The sequence below is a fragment of the Protopterus annectens genome, chromosome 1.part2 (assembly GCF_019279795.1).
Source record: "Protopterus annectens isolate FY-2018-M chromosome 1.part2, PAN1.0, whole genome shotgun sequence".
Taxonomy (NCBI): domain Eukaryota; kingdom Metazoa; phylum Chordata; order Ceratodontiformes; family Protopteridae; genus Protopterus; species Protopterus annectens.
Genome location: NC_056727.1, coordinates 717,179,065 through 717,201,682, shown reverse-complemented (window position 1 = coordinate 717,201,682; position 22,618 = coordinate 717,179,065). Strand labels below are relative to the sequence as shown.

At 36.8% G+C, this 22,618-nt stretch overlaps 1 protein-coding gene across 2 annotated transcripts in view; it reads right to left on the bottom strand.

Annotated features, from left to right (window-relative positions):
* The window catches only part of SRD5A2 (steroid 5 alpha-reductase 2), a 1,391,828-nt gene that overhangs the window by 139,506 nt on the left and 1,229,704 nt on the right, over nucleotides 1-22,618 (bottom strand). For both annotated transcript variants that reach the window (XM_044058681.1, XM_044058673.1), the window contains exon 3: nucleotides 15,701-15,802. In XM_044058681.1, the coding sequence (XP_043914616.1) occupies nucleotides 15,701-15,802 (102 nt within the window). The remainder of the gene's footprint in view (nucleotides 1-15,700; nucleotides 15,803-22,618) is intronic.

The window sequence follows — 22,618 nt, the reverse complement described above, 5'->3', positions numbered from 1 at the left end:
GCACATCACCTGTGTGCCCTGTTCAATCACAGCCTTACCTCAGGCTCTGTTCCTACCAAATTGCGTACTGCTATAATCATCCCTCTCCACAAAGGAGGAGCAACTACAGACCCTGTAAACTATCTCCCCATTAGCCTGACAAGTCTGATATGCAAAGCTATGGAACGCATCATCATGGACCTAATTAACAAGGATATAGGGAATCTCCAAACTCTGGATCCCACACAGTTTGGTTTTGTGAAGGGTAGATTATGCCTGCTCAACTTGGTCGACTTCTTTGAGTCAGTCACCAGAGCTATGGATGAAGGCAAGGTGGTTCATACAGTATACCTTGATCTGGCCAAGGCCTTTGATGCCATTCCCCACTAGGAATCATAGAAAAACTCACTAAGCTAGGTATCAACCCCTATATCACTAGCTGGGTTGCAAACTGTCTCACAGAACCCACAGTGTGAAAGTAGCTGACTCCAAGTCAGACTGCTGACCAGTCATGAGTGGAGTCCAACAGGGATCAGTCCTGGGTCCTCTCCTGTTTGGTATCTACTTCTCAGAAGTCCAGGCCAACACAAAGGGACTCTGGCTGACAAAGTTCGCAGACGATTGCAACTTGGGAGCCATTCTAAATCCCAAGTGATGTTGACATCCTACAGAATTCCTACAGGAAAGCTCAATGCCAAAAAATGTGTCATCATCCCCTTTGGGAAAAACCCAATTCCCATGAACTACCACATTGATTGTAGTCCACTGAACACAGAAGGTGTTATAAGAGATCTGGGAACACAGGTTGACAGCAACCTCTCTTTTGACCACCACACTGTCACTGGTGGTCAGAAAGTCCTTTTATGTGGTACATCCTATTACTAAGGGTTTTGCATCCAGGAAGAAAGAGATCATTGTCTCCCTCTACTCTTCCCTCATTAGGCCAGTCATCGAGTACAATGCCCCATTTGTCATGTACCTCTTTAGACACCTGCAACAACTGGACAGGCTGCAAAAGTACCTCACAAAGAGGACCCTAGGCCTTAAACACATGTCCTATATGGGCAGACTAAAAAAAAAACTTCAACTATACTGTCTCATATCGCCTACTTAGACACAATCTCTGCTTGACTTACAAAGCCATGTCTGACCCAAGTGCTACATCAAGAAATCCCAATCCGTCCGCACCATACGCTCCAGAGACCTCAACCTCATTATTACAATCAACAGAACATGCTGGAGGGACAGTTTCATAACCCAGATACTGCCCATGCTATGGAATAGACTTCCCATACATGTCAAACGGAACACCTCACTGGCCCTATTCAAGAGAAATCTTGATGAGTGGATGGGAAATAGAAAATTCACCCTGGGGATCACTCCAGTGGCTCTACTCAACAGAGGCACTGGAAACTAAGGTAAATTGGCATGATGCCAAGGTAGTCCTATGGGCTAGGCTTGTAAAGGCTCCAGGGTCATTAGCCTAGTACACACATATGAACCTATGAAACTATATGTGCAACTTACAGAACAAAAATCAAAGGCAGTTTTCTTTAGTGACATTCAAGGTTTCACCGGATGACATGCGATGGTTACTAAGTCACTTGTTTTAAGTACTTATGGAAATATTGCTTATATTCATAATTATTTTACACACAAGTATCAGCAAATCTAGCATAATGTGATATAAATGGACATTCACTATAAGATTTTATCTCTCGCAGTATCAAATTTCACACCATACCCCTCAAAAGCATGTAGGAACTGTGACACCCATGCACTGGCCCAGCAATCAAGGAGCCTCAATCCTCACCACTAACATCAGTGAGGGGCGCCCATATAGGGAAAAGGATAACAAATACACACACAGTAAAATACAATTTCCCTTAGGAACACACAAAGATCACAGTCAGTCTGTGGATGGTTTCTCCCTTTCTCTCCAGATCCCCAATAAGACTCCCCACTGGCACAGCTACAGGGTCCGGATCTCAGCCTAGTGGGCAAGCTGAAACCTCCAGCACCCACTGTGTACAACCAGTGGTTCGTGTCTTTGCCCAAGTAGCTGACACACACACAGAGTTATATACAACCACACAGACACTCCTGGGGAAGGCTGGCACAGGTTCTCCAGCTGTGTCCCTTTTACCCAGACTATACGGTAGAAAACACTGCCACCACCCACTAATATTTATCAGCTAACCAAAAGGCCCTTATGAAAGGGTGTCCAATTATTTTGTGCAATATTATTATCCAAATGGTAAGTGCAATTGAACAGTCAAGGCTTATTTGGAGTGACTTGGCCAGAATCACTATATACATGCAAGTACTGTATTATTAAATTATCTCTACACAAAATAGCCACAGTTGAAAGGTTTAAAAATATTTAATAATAAATAATAAAAACACAAGACAATACTTCTTACTACACAGTGCTAGTCAAATGTTCAGACACAGGAAAACGCATAAAATAATACAGTAGAATAGTTCTGACATCAGTACTGAAAAAACACTTTAGAAATAGCTAGGAATTAAGAAGATTAGACTAAGAGAAACACTAATGTCTAAGATCCTACTTACATACAGACACAGACAGAGTGGTGAGTTGGATGTTCTCAAGACAAATGCTCTAATGCTCACATTCTTTCTGTCCTTAATTTGATAACACAGTACCACTGATTAATTTCAGATTACATCATATATTTCTGTTTCCCAGGCTAACAGAACTCAGAGGCTAATAGCTCTTTTGATCTTGCAGCTGGTCAGAAAGCCAGAGCAATAAAAGAAATTATACATGTAAATTCTAGTCATTAACTCTGGCCACAAAACAATAGGCAGAATGCCTCCCTCTAGACATCTTGGTTCCGAGGTTTATATCAAAGAATTTCACAATGCTTGACTTATCAGCTTTGATACAGCAGAGTGCACTATTGTTACATCTTTGCAGTTCCATGTCTAACAGTATTTTCTTCCATTTAGAAGAACAAGCCTGTGGCTTATATTAATATTTACAAATGACAGAATTATCTATAAAAGTCTATCTGGCTAGGCTGGCAGCCTTCACCTATCTTCACAGGAACTATCAGTCATGAAAACAGGAACATAAATATGAATAATAAGTGATAAACCATGATTAATTTCTCTAATGCAGGACATCCTAGATTAACAAATTTAGTGTTATTTTGCTAAAAACTCCTTGACGTTTCTAATAGTGCCTATTACTTGCTGTAAAGTCACTTAATTAAAGAAGTCTGGATTCCATAAGATGCTACAGTTGTTAAATAAAAGTGTACAATAGGTGCTATAGGTGTGAATGAGTTAAAGCTTGGGAGGTGTTATATACAACTGATCATCTATTAGTGTAGTTTGAATACAAGAAGATCTTCTGATCATGATAGAAGACTGACATATTTATGCGACAATTTAAGTTAAATAACAACAAATGTAAAAAATGTGACATGTCTGAAATACAAGTGACAGTTTATAATATGTGATGGACTGAATCCCGGTATAGGAAAAGTAGCAATAATGGAAATGTCAAAGCCAGAGCTTAAACCAACATGAGGGCTTCTAGACATACTGCAGTATCTTGCAAAGTTTGTACCTAATTTGTCTAAGACAATCACACTTCTAAGAAGCTGTTAGGGTGTAACATTTCAACAAATCTATGAACAAAATAATTTCTGAAATACTCAAGAAATGAGCCATGGATATACTAGTTTAAAATACTATACTGTTCATGAGCTAGTTGTACTGCAAATAAATTTCAGTCAGGATGTAAATGGAGCCGTGAACACAGAAAAGAGCATACCAGTTGCCTATGAATAATGAGCATTTATAGATTCATAAAATAGAGGTGTTCATGCAGAAAGGAACTGTTAACAATAATGCATGGTTTTTAAAAAACTCAACAAATATGTCTGTGGTAAAACACATTTAGGTGGAAATGGACTATAACCCTTGCAAGGCAGGTTATTTAAAAAATTTTTAGGACTGCAAACAATGTTGCTTAAGCAACAGAAAAATATCTGAAATTGGAATACTAACCAATCAAGGAACTATACAAAGCAAATTATGCTAGGTAGGGAGTATTTACTATAAAATTGTGAATAACTGTCAGAATTACAGTCTTTCTTTGAAAATACTGCAGTTACCAATGGTAGAAGAAAAAGTAAAATGAATAAAAATAAAGAAAAAAGAAACTCAAAAATGCATCGACACTTACCTTGGAATTCCGTTAAAGAAAGGCATTACAAGGAAAGCGCAACCCATTTAAAAACCACTAGTAAGGAAAGAAATTAATTTTTCTTTTTCTTTCAAGTAAAAACTTGTGCCCAGCCAGGGTTACATTTTCAAAGCAAACAAGACAATGATGTACTTTTTTGTTTCTTGAATATTTCTATAGAAACCAAAAGACTGGGAAATGTGAGATGGATCAAAACAGAGACAAGAAGCGGCAACTGCATATAACGTCAGGCAGCCAAACATTAATGTGTGCATGCAAGTTCAAAGTTGAAAACATATTTAAAAAACAGTGGAATATGTGAAAGTAATAGCATCTTATCAGAATGACCAACTTATCAATAATTTCATGAAATGTGAATGACACTGTAGGTATGGACAAGAAGCAAAGAACATTGAATTATATTAAGAAATAAAGGAACAAACAGCAATGTTAACCAAGACACACTTAGAAATGAGCATGTGGATTTGGCAAAGATATGATTTCAGAATGGTAATTCAACAGAGTATAAGGGACAAAAGAAAAAGGGACTTAATACTGATTGTGAGAGAGGCTCCAATAATTATGAAAAAGAAAACAATAGTTGATTTGTGGTAATAAAGGGTAATTGGTAAAGGAAAGAGGATTAGATAGCCACGTATTTACAGTTCACCTAAAACTGCTATTACAGAACTTAAGAGAATTATGGAAGAGGTAATTAGCTTTCAGCAGGGAATATTATTCATGGGTGGGGACTGGAACTTGATATGCAATAGTGAAGATTTATCAGAGGGACCTAGAAGGGAAAATATAACAAAGGAGGGTTGATTTTTGAAGCAATATATGAAAATACTTGGGAAGCAAGATGTGAAATTAGTAGCAGGAACCCAGACAGAATTTATATATCATTTCCCAAGGTGCGATAACTAGTTTAGACTAAACAGAAATTACATTTCACAGGAGCATGCAAGGGTATTTAATGGAAAGCTCTGGAACACATCCAATGAATATTTCAGATGACACACCAATAAAAAACATGAGAAACATGCAGGATAATCAAGTAAAGAGATACTGATGCTTCCCTACTTACCTGTTTAAGAATTGTTGGAATTTAAGGAATGTGTAGTAGAAATGAATCGATGGTTGTTAGAAAAGATACACATTTCTTCAGAAGCAATAGTCAAGGAGTGGGATAAAATGAAACTGGAATTTAAAAATATAGTAGATATGAGAGGTTAAAGTATTGCAGATGAAGGGGAATCTTACAGAATAAGATAAGCAGAAATTGCTGAGTACTAAAGGGAAAATAAAGAAGTATTTAGATAAAATAAAGAGATTAGAAAGATTGTTAAGCAAGTATTTTTTTAACAATCACACAACAAAAAAAAATTAATAGCCCAACGACTTAAGCAACAGAAAATAGAAAAGACTGTTGCTAAACTTAAGGAAGCTATGACTAGAAACATGACCACAGACCATTTAGAAGTATTAGAGATTTGTATGGAGCAGAGGAATCTAGAAATCAAGAAAATAGACAAATGAAATATTTATCCCTGAACCTACTTCATGTCTCACACCTGTATGAAATTGTACTGTGAATATGTATAGGATAAAACTATATAGTGATTACTGTTATACAGTATGTCATTGCTGTTACTGTGACTATGTATAGGATAAAACTGTACTGTGATTACTGTTATACTGTATGTTATTACTGTTACTATGACTATGCATAGGATGAAACTGTATGTGATTGCTGTTATACTGTATGTCATTGCTGTTACTGTGACTATGTATAGGATGAAACTGTATGTGGTTACTGTTATACTGTAGGTTATTACTGCTACTGTGACTATACATAGGATGAAATTGTATATGATTACTGTTATACTGTATGTTATCACTATTACTGTGACTATTTATAAGATGCAACCATATGTGATTACTGTTATACTGTATGTTATTACTGTTACTGTGACTATGCATAGGATGAAACTGTATATGATTACTGTTATACTGTATGTTATCACTATTACTGTGACTATGTATAAGATGCAACCATATGTCACTGCTGTTATACTGTATGTTATTACTGTTACTGTGACTATGTACAAGATGAAAATGTATGTGATTACTGGTATATTGTGTATTACTGTTAATGTGACTATGTATAGGATGCAACTGTATGTGATTACTATTATACTATATTTTACTACTGTTACTGTGACAGTCTACAGGATGTAACTGTATGTGATTACTGTTATACTGTATGTTATCACTATTACTGTGACTATGTATAAGATGCAACCATATGTGATTGCTGTTATACTGTATGTTACTGTGACTATGTACAGGATGAAAATGTATGTGATTACTGGTATACTGCATGTTATTGCTGTTACTGTGACTATGTATAGGATGTAAGTGTATGTGATTACTGGTATATTGTGTATTACTGTTAATGTGACTATGTATAGGATGCAACTGTATGTGATTACTATTATACTATATGTTACTACTGTTACTGTGACAATCTACAGGATGTAACTGTATGTGATTACTATTATACTGTGTGTTATTATTATTACTGTGACTATGTACAGGACAAAACTGTATGTGATTACTGTTATACTGTGTGCTATTACTGTGACTATATACACAATGAAACTGTATGTGATTACTACTATACTGTGTGCTATTACTCTTACTGTGACCATGAATAGGATGAAACTGTATTGTGATTACTGTTATATTGTATGTTATTACTGTTACTGTGACTATGTATAGGATGAAACTATATGTGATTACTGTTATGCTGTATGTTATTACTGTTACTGTGACTATAGATGTAACTGTATGTGATTACTGTTGTACTGTGTATTATTACTGTTACCGTGACTATATATAGGATGTAACTGTATGTGATTACTGGTATACTGTGTGTTATTACTGTTAATGCGACTATGTATAGGATGTAACTGTATTGCAATTACTGTTATACTGTATGTTATTACTGTTACTGTGACTATGTATTGGATGAAACTGTATTGTGATTACTGTTATACTGTATGTTATTACTGTTCCTGTGACTTTGTATAAGATGAAACTGTATTGTGAATACTGTTATACTGTATGTCATTGCTGTTACTGTGACTATGTATAGGATGAAACTGTATGTGATTACTGTTATACTGTATGTTATTACTTTTCCTGTGACTGTGTATAGGAAGAAACTTAATGTGATTACTGTTATACTGTATGTTACTACTGTTACTGTGACTATGTATAGGATGAAGCAGCATGTGATTGCTGTTATACTGTATGTTATTATTCTTCCCGTGACTATATATAAAATGTAACTGTGATTACTGTTATATTGTATGTTATTACTGTTACTGTGACTATGTATATGATGAAATTGTATGTGATTACTGTTATACTGTATGTTATTACTGTTACTCTGACTAGGTATAGGATGACACTATATGTGATTACTGTTACACTGTAAATTATTACCATTATACTTAATGCATTTCTGGCATTTTTATCGTACATAAACCTTTTGGAGCTTTTCTCCTCGGGTCTCCACTGAAAAAGGGGAGCTTTTCTCCTCGGGTCTCCACTGAAAAAGGGCTTTTGCCCAGTTGGACTAATCTGTTTAACAAATGTCATATAAATAAATAAATACATACATATGCAGAGACTACTGGAAGATAAGGCTCAAGAATTAATATCTACGATGGAAGGGGATAGCATAAAGAGGGTGTCATATAATCAAGCAACATGGAAGTTTCTAAAGCATATGGTACTCATGTGGAAGTTTGGAAGTCAGGAAGGAAGAAATGATCAACATTTGGATGGTTATGTTTAGCAATATTTTAAGAGTAGCGACAGTACCAGCATCTTGGAAGAAAGCTGTCATGGTTGTACTACTGAAACAGGGCAAAGCCCCTTTAAATCCAGCTTCATATAGAACATTTTCAATTCTGAACCATAATTATAATTTGTTTATATATATACTAGCAAATAGAATGGCTAAGGTGTTGCCAAAACTGACAGATAATGGATCACTAAGGTTTGGGGAGGGGCAAACATTTTGACAACATTAACTGAATGATGATCTAGAAGGAAGCAGATTGCAAGATGACTTCACTATTGTTGGTGGGTCCTAATGCAGAGAGGGCATTCAATAGTTGGAATTTTTAAGAGAAAGGCATTGGCAACATTTGCATTTCCGGACAGAATAATGGGATTAATTAGGAAGATATGAAGCATAAGAGGCAAGGATTAAGGTGGCAAGGTCTCTCTCTGATAAGTTGTGTATGAATACAGGAACGAGGCAGGGGAATCCTTTTTCCCCTTTGTCATTTGCCTTATACTTAGAATCACTGCCAAAAAAAAAAAAGGGGACAATCAAATTCAGGGGTATAACTGGTATGGTACTCACGTAAAACAAGACAATTTGCAGATGATATTATTTTGTATTGTATACATCCAGAAAATTATATCTCAGTGCTGTGGAACATTTTGAGGCAGTATCGATTTTTTCAGGTCACAAAATAAATGATTAAACAAAGGCCATAGAAGTAAACTATGCTTCCATGTATTAATTGGTTCAGCAGTACCCTTATTTATGGGGATATAAGATGCAGTATTTAGGTTTTGGATCAAAAAAGGATTGTATTATGGACAATAAGGATATGTGGGGACAAAATAAAAAAGACAATACAAAAACAGAAAAGTTGGAAATCTCAATACGGATAGTACGATACAAGTAGGGAAAATACTTATAGTCCATTTAATACTATATACAAGTCAGGTACATTTTTATTAATTAGAGGAGAAGCTATGGTTTATAATTAATAAAGAATAGAATACATTTAGTTTGGGAGGGCAAGAGGGTAAGGATTAAATTGGATATGTTGTTTCTACTCACAGAACAAGGTGGTTTAGGATTACTATATTTGAAGGGATACTTTAGAGGTCCATATTAAAAGGTTCATATACATGACACAAACAGAGGACTACAAATCAAAGTGGAAAGAAATGATATTTGAACAGTGGGGTTACAGGATTTTGAATGCAGGTCCTTAATGAAAACAGTAACAACCATACAGAATGTTATATTAATAAAATAGCAGAAAGTATTTTGAGAAGTCAAACTGGAAACAAAGAAAGGACATTTTACCAATAGGGATGACTGCAAGTAGGGGCTTTGAAAATAGGTAGGAGGGCAATGGAACTTATTGGAGAAAATTGGGAAAGGAACTAAGGTACTGGGTGCAAATAACTAGGGTAGTAAAAATCATAGCATGGGATGAGGCCAAGTAGACGTTTGAACTGTGGGTTTCAGAATGCCTTCCCTAACAAAAACTGATAACACAGAATAGGAAGACAGAAATATTTAGGGGAGTGTTAAATGAATGACCAGCTCTGGTTGACATTATAGCTGAATCTAGAGCAGAAGCTGCAGTTTAAAAATGGATAATTAGTAGGGCATACAAAATAATGCAAGATAACTATAAGAATCAATCAAAATAGATTAGAAAATACTTTGTAAGGAAAATGGTAAACCAACAAAATGTGAAGTGCAAACCACCCAAAAAAACTCCGGTACCACCAATGAGCGACACAATCCAAGTAGACACCACGTAATTAGTCCAAGAGTTTAATCCACATTACGCCAAGACATACAATCCAAACGACAAGACATATAGAAAAAACAAAGTACTAATCTATGATAGCACCCATGGACACGCTTTCAACCATAAAAAGCTGGTCTTCCTCAGAACTGCTAGGGAAAGCGTTCTATCCTGTTTAAAACAACTTTTTGGCGCCAGAAAGAGTATCACTTCTTAAAGGCACAACAACTTGCTTGATAAAATCTGACAAAACCTAACAAAACCTACTTGTTTTGCACACAGAACTATACATATTAACATTAAATTCACCCCAAATGACTTAATTTAAAAAGGTAGTCATAACCAACTTGTATATACAAAACATTATTGTAGTGTCTATGAAATATTAATATTAATATAGTACTACACAGGCTAATATATTCATAAAAAACCTACATATTAAATAAGATATACAAAAATTAAAAAAATTGTTTCAATAGAAACTTAATACACTCATTGTCTAAAAAAACAAGATAATAAATTAATATATTTCATATAATCAACATATCCTATATGTTAAAATTCTTTGGCGTTTTGCGTGTCCATGGGTGCTATCATAGATTAGTACTTTGTTTTTTCTATATGTCTTGTCGTTTGGATTGTATGTCTTGGCGTAATGTGGATTAAACTCTTGGACTAATTACGTGGTGTCTACTTGGATTGTGTCACTCATTGGTGGTACCGGAGAAAATGGTAAACCACTAAACAAAGGAATGAGTGTAGGATATTTGTATGGCTTCCAAGTATACAACAATGGTGTAGGATTTTTACATGGAAGTGTATGCGTGGGTATTATATACCCCATGTAGACTGCAGAGAATGTTTCCACAGATAGACAGCAATTGTTGGAGGTATGATGGGAAAGAGGGGAGTATTTGGGAATATCTTTTTTGGGAATATAATGAATTGTTAGAATTTAAAAATTCCCTGTATGGTACATGGTACATTGTCAGATATGTTGTAGGGGGAGGGGGTAAATTACTGTAACTAAAGAAATAATTATTTTGAGTTAGGATAGAGAAATTGAATTGCCTAGTATCATAGACTCATAGCTTAGTACTAAGCTAATTGCCATTGTGGGCCATTTTAAGCCTAGCCAATTATCCCATTTGAAAATCAAATCCTGCACCTTGTATCTGTAACGTGAAGGTCTTGACAATTATGACACCCCCCCGCAGCAACACTTTACATAGATTCACAGCTTCAGATGTAGTAAGGTCCTACTATGTTTAATGCTGCTGGTTATAAAAAAGCAATTGCTAAAAAATGGAAATTAAAAGCTAACCCAATTGTAACAGAATTACTGAGTGTAGTAACAGAGATAAAAGAACTGGAGATGATCTTTAGAAAAGAAAAAAAGGAGTGAAATTTCAGGGAAGGCAGAACTTGAGCAATTTAAAGTAATGTTAAACTGAAGAATAATTGTTATGAAATAAACCATGTATGTATAATACATGAAAATAAATCTGTGCAATAATGGTTTATTTACTTTTTATTTTACTGTGTCCTATGTGAAGTTAATAAAACAACCAGCAAGATAATAGTTCCCAAGTAAATGGAAAAGGTAAATAAACGTTTGAAAAGATATATGAGCAACATCTTTGAATAGTAAACAAAGAGTAAGAAATATATTAACTTCATAGCTGTTTACTAGGCTAATGACTGCAAGGACCTTTTTAAGCCTAGCCATGTAGCCCAAATCTTTGACGAGTTCTGATACTCTTGATAAGTGTAAGCATGGGCCTGAGAGATGAACCATTTACAGGTTACTTATTTGCATCAGAGGCAAAGGTGCCAAACCAGGGATGAATTTCCGGATTCGCATCCAACTGTCCAAGTTGCAATTATATTGGATTAGGGAGGAACATGAATGGGGAGCCTGTTCCATAGACAGGGTATTCTCTGGGATACATACTTATCTCTCCTGCAGGTCCTATTTATATCACAGACAACATTTAAGTCTTTAGAATGGGTAATTCTTGTACTGTTTGTTTTGTGTATATGCATGATGTCTATCAGAGTGGGGTCTGACAATGCCCTGTATGCCAGGCATAGATCTCCCCTCAAAAGCTTTTAGGAGACAAAATACAGGGATAAGGCCTTGAGGCAGTCTGCACTGGAATATTACTTATGCCCTGTATTCATTCAGTGAGGAACCTCTGTGGACATTCCAGTTGTTGGATATACCTGGTTAGGTACATACCAAAGGGGGCATTGTACTCAATGATAGGTTTGACGAATGCCAAATACAGTGGAACAATAACTTCCTTGGACTTAGATGCCATATCTTTGTTTATAAGTTGTACAACATAGAATGATTTCCTCACCTCTGCAGACATTTGATGATCAAAGGGTAGATTGTTATCTATGTGTGCTCATAAGTCCCTGACTACTGGGTCAACACTAAGGGGTGTGTTGTCAATATGATAGTTACCAGGGATGGATGACTTCCCAAAGGATACTATTATGCATTCCTTGGCATTTAGTTTTAGTCCATGACTCTGATACCAGTAGTTTGTCTGTGTCAGCCCCTCCTGGAGAACATTTGTGTCACTGTGAGATTCAATGACAGCTCCTAATTTGCAATCATCTGCACATGTAGTTAGCTAGAGACCACTGACATTGGCCTTGACTTCTGATAAGTAAATGCCAAAAAGGAGCAGTCCAAGAACTGACCCCTGAGGGACACCACTTGTGAAGGGCCTCTATGTAGAGGTGGACTCCTAAATTCTAACTTCCGGGGTCCTGCTGTGAGCCAGTTGGCTATCCACTGGGTGACATGCGGGTTTATACCTCACCTCTTGAGTTTGTCAACAATACCAGAGTGGGTTATTGTGTCAAATGCCTTGGCCAGGCCAAGGTAATCAGTGTGAACGACTCTGCCCTCATCCATTGCTTTGGTGACCTTCTCAAAGAAGCCCACCAGGTTGAGTAGGCATGATCTGCCCTTTACAAAACCAAACTGGGTTGTGTCCAGTGTCTGGAGGTTTACTATATCTCTATTGATCATCTCCATGACAATTCTTTCCATGGCTTTACATACAAGACTAGTGAGACTTATGGGTCTGTAGTTTCCAGGGTCTGTAGATGGCCCACCTTTGTGTAGAGGAATGACTGTTGCTTTTCTCCATTCATGAGGCATGAGGCCTGTTTGGAGGCTACAGTTAAATAGTAATTCCAGAGGTTCTGATAGGTAATGTTTCATGCTATTTAGAAGGCATCCTGGGATACTGTCTGGGCCCACTGATGCAGTGTTTTTGGTCTTAGAGAGAGCATTAAGGACCCTTTCCATAGTGACAGTAGGGGGAGATATATTTGATGTTAATTCCTGAGGGAAGGTTGAGGTGGAGAGGGGAGTAAAGTTGGAGCTGAATTTATCATCCAGGAGGTTTGCTATATCTTCTGGCTCGGTATAGGTGGCTCCATTTACAATGAGCTCTGCACATAATTGTGCATTGCCTTTGAGGTTGTGGACATAGCTAAAGAATGCTTTGTCATTGTCCTTGGCCTGGGTGGCCAAATGTAATTCAAATAATTTGGCTTTAGTAGAGTTTATTTGTCCTCTGAGCTGTTTTCACTGGCCTGGAATGTGACTAAGAAAGAACAAGCAGTGCACTGCTGTGCCATACAAAATTACTATAACAGTCAAAAGAATGAAATGCTAGCATACAAAGTAACAGATTGCCCAGGGAATAAATTGGCCATGGATATATTCTACTTCAAAGCAGCTGTTTATCTCATATGTATATTATTTTTTCAAGCCTGGTAACATAATGAAACTGACATTTAACAAATTCAAGTGTGATTAGTACAGTAAAGTCTATATTCTTGAGACAATGGATACCTTATGCTGTCAGATCTGGCAATTTGCTCCAGTACAAAGACATCTGATACAATACATCCAACATGTGCTGTCCACAATCCAATGGACAAGTGCAGACTACTATCCAAACCCTGAAGGATTTCATGAAAAAAAATAGCAATCTGTGGAGATTGTCATGTAAAAAAAATTCCACCAACGGAACTCAGTGTTTTACTAGTTCAAAAATGAAAAGAAATAAGATACTATGTGCTTCAACTTCATTACTGCAAGGTAAAGGAAATTTTGGAAAAATAAGAATTCAGAAATAAATCATTGATATAAATTACAAACGATTTCAAGATTTACAAACTGGAGACAGAGTAAGAAAAAAATCCATGACAAATTCTGTGGCCTGAAGCTGAAGCAGATTGTAAGTATCAGAGCCAAAAGTCTGTGATGTTCATAGAAATCACATTGACATTCCTTAAGAACTTCAGAAATTTGTAAAATACAGTGCATCAAGGTTTTGGGAAGAGCAGCAACCAGAATTGTCAAAAACAGAGCGCTGCAAAGTCATTCCCAAAAGGAAGCTCCCATGTCCACAGAGAAAAGCACTATTACATTTTCCAAGAATGGAAGATAAATGAAGAAAACAATCAGATTGTTTGAGGGTTAATCTGAATACTAAAGACTGAAAAGCTGCATTTATTAAAATGCATTTTGAATAAAAAAAATCTATTAGAAAATATTTTTTTACTTCAATCCCCTGCGGTGACCACTAAGCCCATCTCTCTATTAACCTATTCTTTGTTCTTTGTGAGAGGCTTTTCCTTGTTCATTCCCTGGAGTGTGAGTCAAGTAAACCAGAAGTGACAGCCATAATCTGTGTGCTGAGACAGTAGGTCTTTTACTTAAACCCTAGCTTTGTTGTGTATGCCCATTTGCATCCAAGGAACTGGTGTAAAATGGATCTTTGCATTGTACATCCATGCCTCTGTATATGATGTAAACAAATGGCTCTGTTCACTTGCAAACTGCACCCTCTGTGTGTCATCTGCTAGGGATTCAACCATAGATAGGCTCCCCGTATACATGCTCCTTACCCTTACCAATGAAATGAGGCAAGCAGACTAACCCCCATCTTTATTCTCATTCCCTGTGATATCTCCAAAAGGTGTGAAAGCCTTTACCTCACATTGGCCATAGTCAGAGCTTTATTCATGCATGCTAGTAGAGACAGAAAAGTATTACTTTGATGTGACACATTTACTATAGATCTAAGACTAGCTTGAAAAAATAATTTCAATGTAATGCATACTATATCTTTCAGGCTGAACATATACATTGGGGGGAATGTTAGATATGGGGTATTAAAATACTAATGAAAAAAGCTGCATGGCATGTGGTGCAATTTCTTCCAGATGGCTGACAATAGCTAAAGACCTAATGCAGGTTATGGCTAGTCTACATCCACATTGTCTATGCTGTCTACCTTCTCTCCTGACAAACCCACTGATAACATGATTCACATTTGTAAAGATCCCCAAGATCAGATTAAGTGATTAAAAGGGAACATCAAATGTTGCTTACATCCGAGAATGTGATTTCACTAATGCCAAAATAATAAGTTATTTTCAGTAATACATGCAGATAAGAAATTATGTTAGGTAAAGGTAAAAAAAAGTTTCAGGTTTTGAACATTTAATACACCATAACGATGGTACGGGGTCATTTGAATTCTTTTCGGTACTTCATCAGCACTAGAAGTATTCCAAGTAGCTTTGAAGATGTTTCCTATTCAGAAAGTCTAAACAATGTAGAGCTACACTATGGGAATTGTAAATGCTTGGGTTCAGACCAGGAATGTCTTTGTCATTAAATCAGTTGGTGGCAACAGCTGCTGAACTGTCCTAGCACTGGTACAGAGGTATAAGAAACATGGAAACCTGCTATAGATATGACACTCAGCAAACTGGACTAGGAAAACTGTTTTCATTACGGCAATTAATAGATTCCTACCTCTTGGAATTCTGTATTCAGTCTCTCCAGGCTTCCTTAAGTTGCGCAAGACATAATCACTGTGAATGTTGATTGTCATGCCCAGTAAAAATATCATCAAACCTAAGTATAATAATACAGGGAAAAATCACAAGAATGTCTTATAACCCAATATAATAAAAAAATAACAATACACACTCTGTGTGGGTCATGACTCCTTCTGAGTAATAAAAGCATACAAGTGATTTGTGTCACATGATTTCTGTCAATTTACAGATGCTTACAAGGTTTGCAGTTCCTGATAATGATGCAGTTTGTACCACTTTCTTAAATGATTCAAGTTTGGTAGTATTTTACTAACAAATGACACATTGAGTGTTTTGTGAGACAGTTGTACATTTAGCAATTTACTCTTAATGAACAAAGACATATGGATTTTCATTATAACATTAAAGGGAATCTAAATTCTGAACATCATTAGTTAACCTGTTGTACAAGAGCATGAATATCAAAGTCCATGCAATGATGCAGCAGCAGTGAATATTACACTACAAATTCTGACACATGCATATTTTAAAACATGGCAATGGTGCTTAATTTGTTTCTACAGGCAGAACTAATACAGCAGTGGCAAAAATTCTACAATCACCTCATTAGACAACTTCCTATTGGTTTCTTTAAAGTATGCCTCTATCAAAATAAAGAAACATGGTAATAGTTATTGTTTGGTCTATTTTAAAAAGCATTTTTACTGACAACATGTTAAACATCAGAAAAATGCTTACCATTCCTAGTGCATTAGAAACCATTTCCTCGGTTTTTGCCATTTTTATCATAACCAGATTGTTTGCAGTGTTTAAGACTTCAGGAAATAAATAAATGGTTGTGAAATGTAAACTACATCATAACAGCACAATGATGAACAATTTTCTCTTCATATTTTAAATAGAACAAATAAGATGCAAGTCAAATTATTAGGGGTATCAGCAGAATGAAGTGAATGTGAACAGCCTGCAAATGTTGTTTATTGGAGTTTTTATAGGAATGCCCAATGGATTTGTACATATTTATATTGTCCTACAACCTGCATTATTATGCAAGTTATAACTTTTAATACAATTATTGCTGATTTTATCAAGTAACCCAGTTTTCCTGTTGACACTGTGCTAAAAGACACTCTTCAGTCTAATTCCCATTCAGTGTAACTTTTAAATCCGAATTTGTATTTCCATAAATGACCTGCCTCTGTTACAAGAAACAGGATGACAATGCAGTTTCCTCACTTACTGGTGGATGATGATGCAGCCCAATACCCTAGTCTCATAGAGATTCACACTTAGCTAACCTACTGTTTGTGTGGGCAAACTACAATGAAATAAAATTCTATAATCCTTGACAAGACATGCCTCCACAAGACAAAACTGCATGCAGTTCTTCCTGATGGAGTGTTGTATTTTGCACAATAACCAGGCTGCAGAAACTAACACTGTATTAGGCAACATCACGGGCCCAATTCATAAAATCAAACTAACTTTGCTGAAAGGTTAGGTCATAAGAATATCCACATTTGTGAAATTCTTCAAGCAAAATTAACAAAACCTTATGAAAATATTATTATGGCAGAAATCAGCTCTCAGATGAGTGCTAGCCATACCTCTCAACCTGGAAACATCAAAAATCTGGACATGGCCCCATGAAAAATAAGTACAAATCTGTACACTGATTAACATAACATTTGCATACATAATTATATGGCTACACCCACTCTAGTGGAATTGTGGGATACCAACTTTCAAATGCAAGCTGAAGAACACACAAGAGAAAATGTCCTCGGAGTCCCCCGCAGCCATTCCAATGTCCCATTACTTGGCTATTTCGCTCCATTTACCATAAACATTGTAATGCACATACTGCTTTACTTCTACAATTATTTGGATTCCATTTAAAACTTTTAATTTACATTTTATAGCACAAACACTAATAGACATCTGCTAAACAGAGCAATATAGTCTCACACTGAAACTAGACTTATCATTAAAACTTCTCTGCCCTTGAAACTCATATTCATTGAAACAGCATTGAAACCCACATTCAAAGAAAATGCATCTGGCCAATGGTGGATAAACATTACCTTTGGGCTTTTTCAAATCATAGGCCCCTTGCACATGAAACATACAAGTGTTATTTGATACACCTTCCTGATTGTATTAAATTATATTCCTTGTATAATACAGCACACTTGTTAGAGTGCGTTTTAAATTTACTGTTTTGAACATTTTTCCAGTAAGCAATGAAACAAAATGCATGAACCAATAATGACAAAACTGCCCAATTCAGAACATTTTCATCATAAAAGTCTACTCAAACTTCTACAATCCACCAGTATCAGTAAATATGAACAACCTCTGCAGAAGTAAAAGTCATCTAAATAATTCCACATTAAAGAGATCTGTAACTAATGAAGAGGTTGCTGCTAGGAAACAACTTATATTTCATTGTTTTATCTACAAGTAAAGTGTCTGCCTGCTGCCCTTGAAGAATAAAGTGCCTATGTTACATTAAAAAAATGATTAGCTAGTAATATTTCAATAGGGAATGGATGGCAAACTGATAACAGGTTCATAGTTACTAGGTAACTCCTCCAAATGAGGACATTCACAGGAGTGCAGCATTCACTCCCTTTAAAGTACAACACAGTACAGTATCAGCGATCCATCTGCATACTGTGGGAGTAGAACCCATGGCCTTCTGCAACAAAAGCAAGTATACTACCTGTTGTGCTACTAACAATGCAAGTTGACTTTCCATAAGCAGCAGTAAACTTCTCTTTCCCAGAAGAACTGTGCAGCACAAGAAATCAGGAACAAGCCAAAATTTATTGGGGGGGAACAAAGGCCCAAAACTGAAGGGACAGTTTAAACATTGCTTTTATAATCTTAGAAAAGTTGTTAGGATAAAATGTTTTATGTCACCATGCATCCCCTGAAAGTTGGGAAGACTGAAACTTAAATAGCTATCATTATTTAATGAATTCAGTTCTTACTGATTTGCCAGAAAACCACACATGCACACTTTTCTAAAGTATGCTTAACAGACCGGAAGTGATCCAGTACCTTATATACTTAATTCTTCTTTTAAGATGTAATCCTTGTTATGAATGATACATAACTTAATAGAAGCACAGTAGCAGCTCCTTCCCCAGGCTCATGCAATAGCAGCTCCTTCCCCAGGCTCTTACATATCCTTAAAAATATTCCTCTCAGTCATGCTCCTTTAGGTATCCCTGTCACTCCTTATGTGAGCTCCTTCAACCATGATTACAGAGTCAGTAGGTGGTACCCTCTTGACTTAGCTCACTCACTGGATCTAAAATGACTAAACAGATTACACACCTGCTTTGTACATGCTCATTAAACAAGTCAGAGTTTTTCTCTCACTGCCTTACTGCCATGTTAAGGCAGCTCTATCATTCCCTGGTAAAACATACAACAGAAAAATCCCAACTGCAGTACTTCTCAGTCTGAATATCAGCATAGACGTTTGTGATCTTTCTCAAACAGAAACACCAAAATGAGGTAAAGACCAGCAGATTGGGAAGTCTTGCTCCAGGATTCAATCTGTGCCCCTAGTATGAGTCAATGTATCTGATTTGTTTTCATCCCTTTTAGCAACTCAGGCTCATTTCACATCCTTTATTCTAATTTCCTTTGACTATATCCACCTAGACCCACTCCTGAAGGCAACACACTATTTATATGAATAAGACACCTCCCCACAGGGAAACATAAGTAAATACTTTTCAAAATCAATTTTTGTTTAGTTGCATAATGTTAATTTTTAATTGGTTCGTCAATATTATACCCAGAAAAGGTAAATTAATTCTTGGGAAACTGGCATAAAATATAAGCATTTGGATTTGTTGGGCAATAAAATTCTGAATTATATGCCTTTTGCATGAACATGTAATTTATTAACAGATTAATTTGATTTTTGTACTTTATAAAAATTAATAAATTTAAGAAAATCACATTAAAACATTAATCATGGGCAAGTCAACAGTTGCAGATATCCATGCCTCAGCCAAAAAAACAAACAAAAAATACATCTATGCCATAACTGAAAAAAAAAAAACTTTCACAAAACAGAGGACAACAGAGCCCTCTGCTCCCAATAAAACTACACTTCAGCAATAAGAGGATTTGCTATGGTCAGTGCCACACTGCCACTACATAGGTAAGTTCTCCATACACTCCACCCAACACCTCAATGGGTTATGCACTCCTACCACAACTCTTCCTTTTCCCAGGTTTTAACAACAATGATTCAGAAAGCAGAACTCTAAATCATAAACTGGTCCTTCACCTCCTAACCTGTGGTCACTCACCACTTATCCTCCATATATGATCACTAACTCAAGCCAGACTTTCTCTAATCCACTAATTCCTTAAAGCTAACATGTTTACCTTTTCCTCTCCACCTCCAGTCCCTCATAAAACAACTATCACGTTTCCTTTGTAGTAATAAATCAACATTAGTTATGCAAAAAAATTCAGCAGTTGACTGCCGTTTCTACAAATATGCAAGCAAAGGTTTCAGCACACAACTTAACAGAATTCAATGCAAGAAAGACATCAGCAAAAGTAGTATGCAAGCAAATGTTTCAGCACGCAGCTTATCAAGATTTCAGTTAACAAAATTGCCGCCAGACTGCTGTTTATCTCGTAAGCAATGGTTTCAGCTTAACAGAACACAGAATTCAACAGTTGATGGGCCGTTTCTACAAATATGCAAGCAAAAGTTTTCAGCACATAACTTAACAGAATTACTGCCGTTTCTCTCGTAAGCAATGGTTTCAGTTTACTGCCATTTTCTGTAAATATGCAAGCAAAGGCTTCAGCACACAATTGTTTTTTCAGCCGCCCAATTCTATAAGTATACAAGAAAAGAGCAATGGTTTCAGTTGATTGCCATTTCTACAAATATTCAAGGCTGCAAGCAAAGGTTTCAGAACATGACACAACTTAACAGAATTACTGTCATAAGCAATGATTTCAGTTGACTGAAGTTTCTACAAATATGCAAGCAAAGGTTTCAGCAGACAATTTGTTTTTCAGCTGTTTCTACACGTGTGCAAGAAAAGGTTTCAGCAGCACACCTTTCAGTTTAACAGCTTAACAGAATGACTGTCTGCGACTCTGCGCACATAAGACAAGTATGCATGAAGCAAGAAAAGTAAAACAGCTGCAGACTGTGCTGTTTTCATTTGATAATTAATGCACACACTTCTTATTCTCAATGTGGGAGGGTGGCCTAATGGTTAAGGTGTTTGCCTTACAAACACAACACAAAAAAGTTTGAGTCTCACACAAGGGATAATTTAGGATAATAAATGGCTCGCAAGGGGCAAGGGCAGTTAGTTTAGTATATGAATATGAAACATGAATCTATGAACCTATGTAAGCAAAGATTTCTTGTTTGCACTTCGCACATAAGATTAAGACAACTTCAAGTAAGCTGCTGTGTCCTCTATTTCAGGCTTAACAGAACTGCCATAAGTTACTGTTTACCTTGTAGATGAGACAAATAATGCACCCAGTTACAGTCTTTTTCTTTTTGCCTTACCTGGCTGAAGGAATAAAGATGTGGTGTGCACTGCCTGTCCGGTCCGACCACCTCTGCAGCAACTTAAATTAACGAATGACTGGCTGCACGTGATGACGTCAGGTTGTCAGAACCAAAAAAAAAAGGAAAGTCTGAAATTAAAGGGGCCACTCGGGAATTTGTGGCACCCCAATATTTTGCCCTCAAAACTGGTATTTACCAAGAAATTTGGTATGATTGAGAGGTATGGTGCTAGCTCAAAATGATACATTTTTCCAAAATGGAATTAAAGCCTAAAAGTAGCAACAGTTTGTATATGAAAATCTTTAGGTAAAAATGAAAACCTCTCAAAGATGGGGAGAGGTCTACTTATGCCACTGTGATACAGAACTATCGCCCTATAAGCCTGACTAGCTTGGTCTGCAAGGCTATAGAGCGCATCATCATGGAACTCATTAACTGAGACATTGGGAACCTCCAAACACTAGATCCTACCCAGTTTGGCTTTGTTAAGGGCAGATCATGCCTTCTAAACCTGATGGACTTGAGACAGTTACTAAGGCTATAGACGAGGGAAAGGTGGTACACACAGCCTACCTAGACCTCGCTAAGGCTTTCTTCACTATTCCCCATTCTGGTATTATAGACAAGCTCACCAGCCTGAACATAAACCCCTACATCACAAGATGGGTTGCCAGCTGGCTCATGGACAGAACCCACATGGTGACAGTTGCGGGAGCTAGGTCTGTCTCTAAACCGGTTTTAAGTGGTGTTCCCCAGGGTTCAGTCCTAGGACCCCTCCTGTTCGGCATATACTTCTCAGAGGTACAGGCAAGCAAAGGATGACTATGACTGCAAACTAGGGGCTATAATTGACTCTCCAGCTGACACAGACATCCTCCAAAAGGGTCTCACTGAGATGGATACCTGGTGTCAAAATCATGGCCTCAAGCTAAATGCCAAAAAGTGCATTTTGGAACAAACAAAGTACCCACAAACTACCACATAGGTGGCAGTCCCCTAAATACGGAAGACGTAATAAAGGATCTGGGGACCTAAGTAGATAGTAATCTCACGTTTGATAATCACATTGCCAAAGTGGTTAGAAAATCCTTCTACGTGGCCCACCTAATCACAAAAGGGTTCGCATCCAGATCAAAAGAGGTCATTGTGCCCCTCTACTCATCACTCATCAGACCCATCTTAGAGTACAACGCCCCATTTGGGATGTACCTTACAAGACACCTGCAACAGCTGGGAAGACCACAGAAGTACCTCATCAAGAGGATCACTGGCCTCCAACAGATGCCTATGCAGCTTGACTGAAGAAACTCCAGT